Here is a 2,963-nt window from a genome sequence, read left to right as displayed (position 1 = left end):
TAAACGCATCTTCTCATAATTTTCGGTAAGTTTTATATACAGTTTAGATGTAAAAATTCATTATTAAAACATTCTCTTGATTTCTCGTTATCAAGGAGGAGTTCCAGCCTGCGACATCAGTGTCCAACGTACCCCAGCCGGCCGCTATTGTGAACAAATTAGGTGAACTGAGCAAAATTGATATCAGTGCCGAAGTATCCAAATTGCTTTCTACTCTGAAGGCTCAGAGCTCCGCGACTAACAAGACGCAAGCAAACTCGAATCAAGACGCGTTGAAAGCCAAATTGGTGCAAGATCCGAAGACGGATAGCGAGACGTCGTTGAGTCCGAGGCGATCACCAGAAATTGTAATTTATTGCAAAATAAACGCATCTCATAATTTTCGGTAAGTTTCATATACAGTTTAGGTGTAAAAATTCATTATTAAAACATTTTCTTGATTTGGTTAATTTTCTCGAATAATACTTTATTATTCGTATGTATCATTTAATATTTTTCACTTATTTTGATATTTGATGTTTGCGCTGTTTGGCCATTCTTTAACGTTTTTGCAATTAATTCATACAATTCTGAATGTGATTTTAATTCGAGAAAGCTGCATTAGATTGAATTACATTTGTCTTTTCACAGAAATGGATGATTTCGATTTGTTGTTAATTGCTCTGGTCAACATGGGAGCACTTTTGGTGCAACGTCGTAGAAACCGTGAAAGTCATCGTCGCCGTCGGCGTCTGGGTACGACCAATTAACACAAGAAGAAGACAGCAAGGAGCGTTTTACAATCTTTTTCAGGAGATGAAAACAGATGAGCAAATGTTCCACAAGTATACACGTATGACATTGCCAACATTCCAGCACTTGATGGACATTGTTAATCCAAGTTTAATGAAACGAAGTCCACGGGCACTTGAACCAGAGCAAAGAGTTGCTTTTACATTGCGGTATATGTTCGGATTTACTCGTAGTCTAACAATACATATGTGTAAAAACAGTTTGGCAATTAATATTATAATATTGATAATGATGTTACAGATTTCTGATTGGAGACAAAGTTCCAGCACTTGCTTTTGCCTATCGTGTTGGTTTATCAACAGTACATAAAATAATTAAAGAGACGTGTGACGTATTTGAAAGACTTCTTGGTCCTATTTATCAACGAACTTCTTCAAGAGAAGAATATTTACAAATTGCTGAGGGTTTTTGGACATTATGGAATTTTCCACATTGCTTGGGGGCAATTGATGGAAAACATGTCGATGCTCAATGCCCCCCTAATTCTGGTACGCTGTACTTTAAATATCACATACGATACAGCATCATACTTTTGGCTGTGTGTGATCACAATTATCAATTCACTTTGGTGGATATTGGGTCAATGGGGAAGAACAGTGATGCGGGAATTTATGGGAACAGCTACTTGAATGTGACGAATGAGATGCTGGATATTCCAGAAGGAACCAGTTGCTTAAGCGGATATACAAGTGCCTTATTTTTTTATTGGGGATGAAGCATTCCCCATTGGAAAGCATTTGATGCGGCCATATGCTGGACGGTATTTGGGGGAACGCAAAAACATATTTAATTATTATAGACTTTCGCGAGCCCGGCGTATAATAGAAAATACATTTGAGATTTTGGCAAAAAAGTGGAGTATATATAACAGACCGATCGCTGCGATTCCTGAAAATATTAATAAATATATTTTGGCAACTGTATGTTTGCACAATTTCTTAAGAAACAAAGAAGGTAATATTTTACAATTTGAAAACAATGATGAAATTATTGAAAATAACGAAAATGGTGCATTTGCGACGCACATTAAAGACTCTCTTTGCAATTATTTTATGACTCCAAATGGAATGGTCAATTGGCAGCATGATTATGTAACAAGAGGACAAAATCAAGACTTTATCTACACGTAAACATTTGATCGATTGATTACATACGTGTCATATTGTGAAATGTAATGCTAATATGTATTTATTATGTGAATATAAAATAAATAGTACAAAATTTCTTTAATATTATTATTATTAATATTATTATATACCAGTACACATATATGTTATTACTAAAATTAATATCGCACAATCTTAAGACATGAGTATTATATGTATCTACGAATAAATGCAAATTATTTATTTTATCACAAAAATCATCTCGCTCACAGGTTTTCTTTTCTCCACAAAATTTTCATGATTTCTTGTTTCTTGACTTGTTTTATATCATCATCCAATTGTTTTAATTCCGCCATAACCAGATTGCAAAATGAAGTGACTGGATCATTCTGCATTTGTGCACCATCTTTTTTAGAATTCAAATGCTCTGCAACTGCTTGATTCAAATTAATAAAAGACGCTTCGAACTTATCGTTTTCGAAAGATCACCAGGCACTAAAACTTGACATGTTATTGAAGTTGACAAAACGAACGATGAAAATGCGTTAATTTAAGTCGCTAGGTTAAAATTGTATTTATACGAATAAAAATTTATGTATATATATTATTATTGATACAATATGTTCGCGCAAATATGAAATTTTGTATTAATTATTAAAAACTTGATTGTCATTAATTGATAGATTAAAACTTAATTATGTAATTTGACGGTTGCGCTGATACCTAAGAATTTAAATTCGTGGAAATTATTACTAGTAAAAATCATGAATATGCATATACAAAGTAACTGACAGGTGAAAAAGTAATCAACTGACAATAACAATGTTTATTTATATTAATTAATAATAAAACATATTATCAAAACTTATTATTGTCGATAAAAATTAAAAACTGGACAGATAACGAAGTTCGACAGATGCACTGTCTTTGGATACTTCGGCACTGATATCAATTTTGCTCAGTTCACCTAATTTGTTCACAATAGCGGCCGGCTGGGGTACGTTAGACACGGATGTCACAGGCTGGAACTCCTCCTTGATAACGAGAAATCAAGAGAATGTTTTA

General features: G+C 33.6%; 1 protein-coding gene across 2 annotated transcripts; it reads left to right on the top strand.

Moving 5' to 3' along the window:
- LOC112452116 (protein ANTAGONIST OF LIKE HETEROCHROMATIN PROTEIN 1-like) lies at nucleotides 1-2,024 on the top strand. 2 transcript variants are annotated; one of them, XM_025012176.1, is made up of 4 exons: nucleotides 1-25; nucleotides 96-385; nucleotides 631-941; nucleotides 1,033-2,024. In XM_025012176.1, the coding sequence occupies exons 3-4, from the start codon at nucleotides 796-798 to the stop codon at nucleotides 1,505-1,507; spliced, it is 621 nt and encodes a 206-aa protein (XP_024867944.1). In that variant the 5' UTR covers nucleotides 1-25; nucleotides 96-385; nucleotides 631-795; the 3' UTR covers nucleotides 1,508-2,024. The 2 variants fall into 2 exon arrangements, with proteins under 2 accessions (XP_024867944.1, XP_024867945.1); XM_025012177.1 differs by lacking the exon at nucleotides 96-385.
- The last annotated feature ends 939 nt before the right edge of the window (nucleotides 2,025-2,963 follow it).

The sequence above is a fragment of the Temnothorax curvispinosus genome, unplaced genomic scaffold, assembly GCF_003070985.1.
Source record: "Temnothorax curvispinosus isolate PA1 unplaced genomic scaffold, ASM307098v1 QBEX01002960.1, whole genome shotgun sequence".
NCBI classification, from domain to species: domain Eukaryota; kingdom Metazoa; phylum Arthropoda; class Insecta; order Hymenoptera; family Formicidae; genus Temnothorax; species Temnothorax curvispinosus.
Note: the sequence above shows the minus strand (reverse complement) of the source record. Positions and strands in the feature narration are given on the sequence as shown.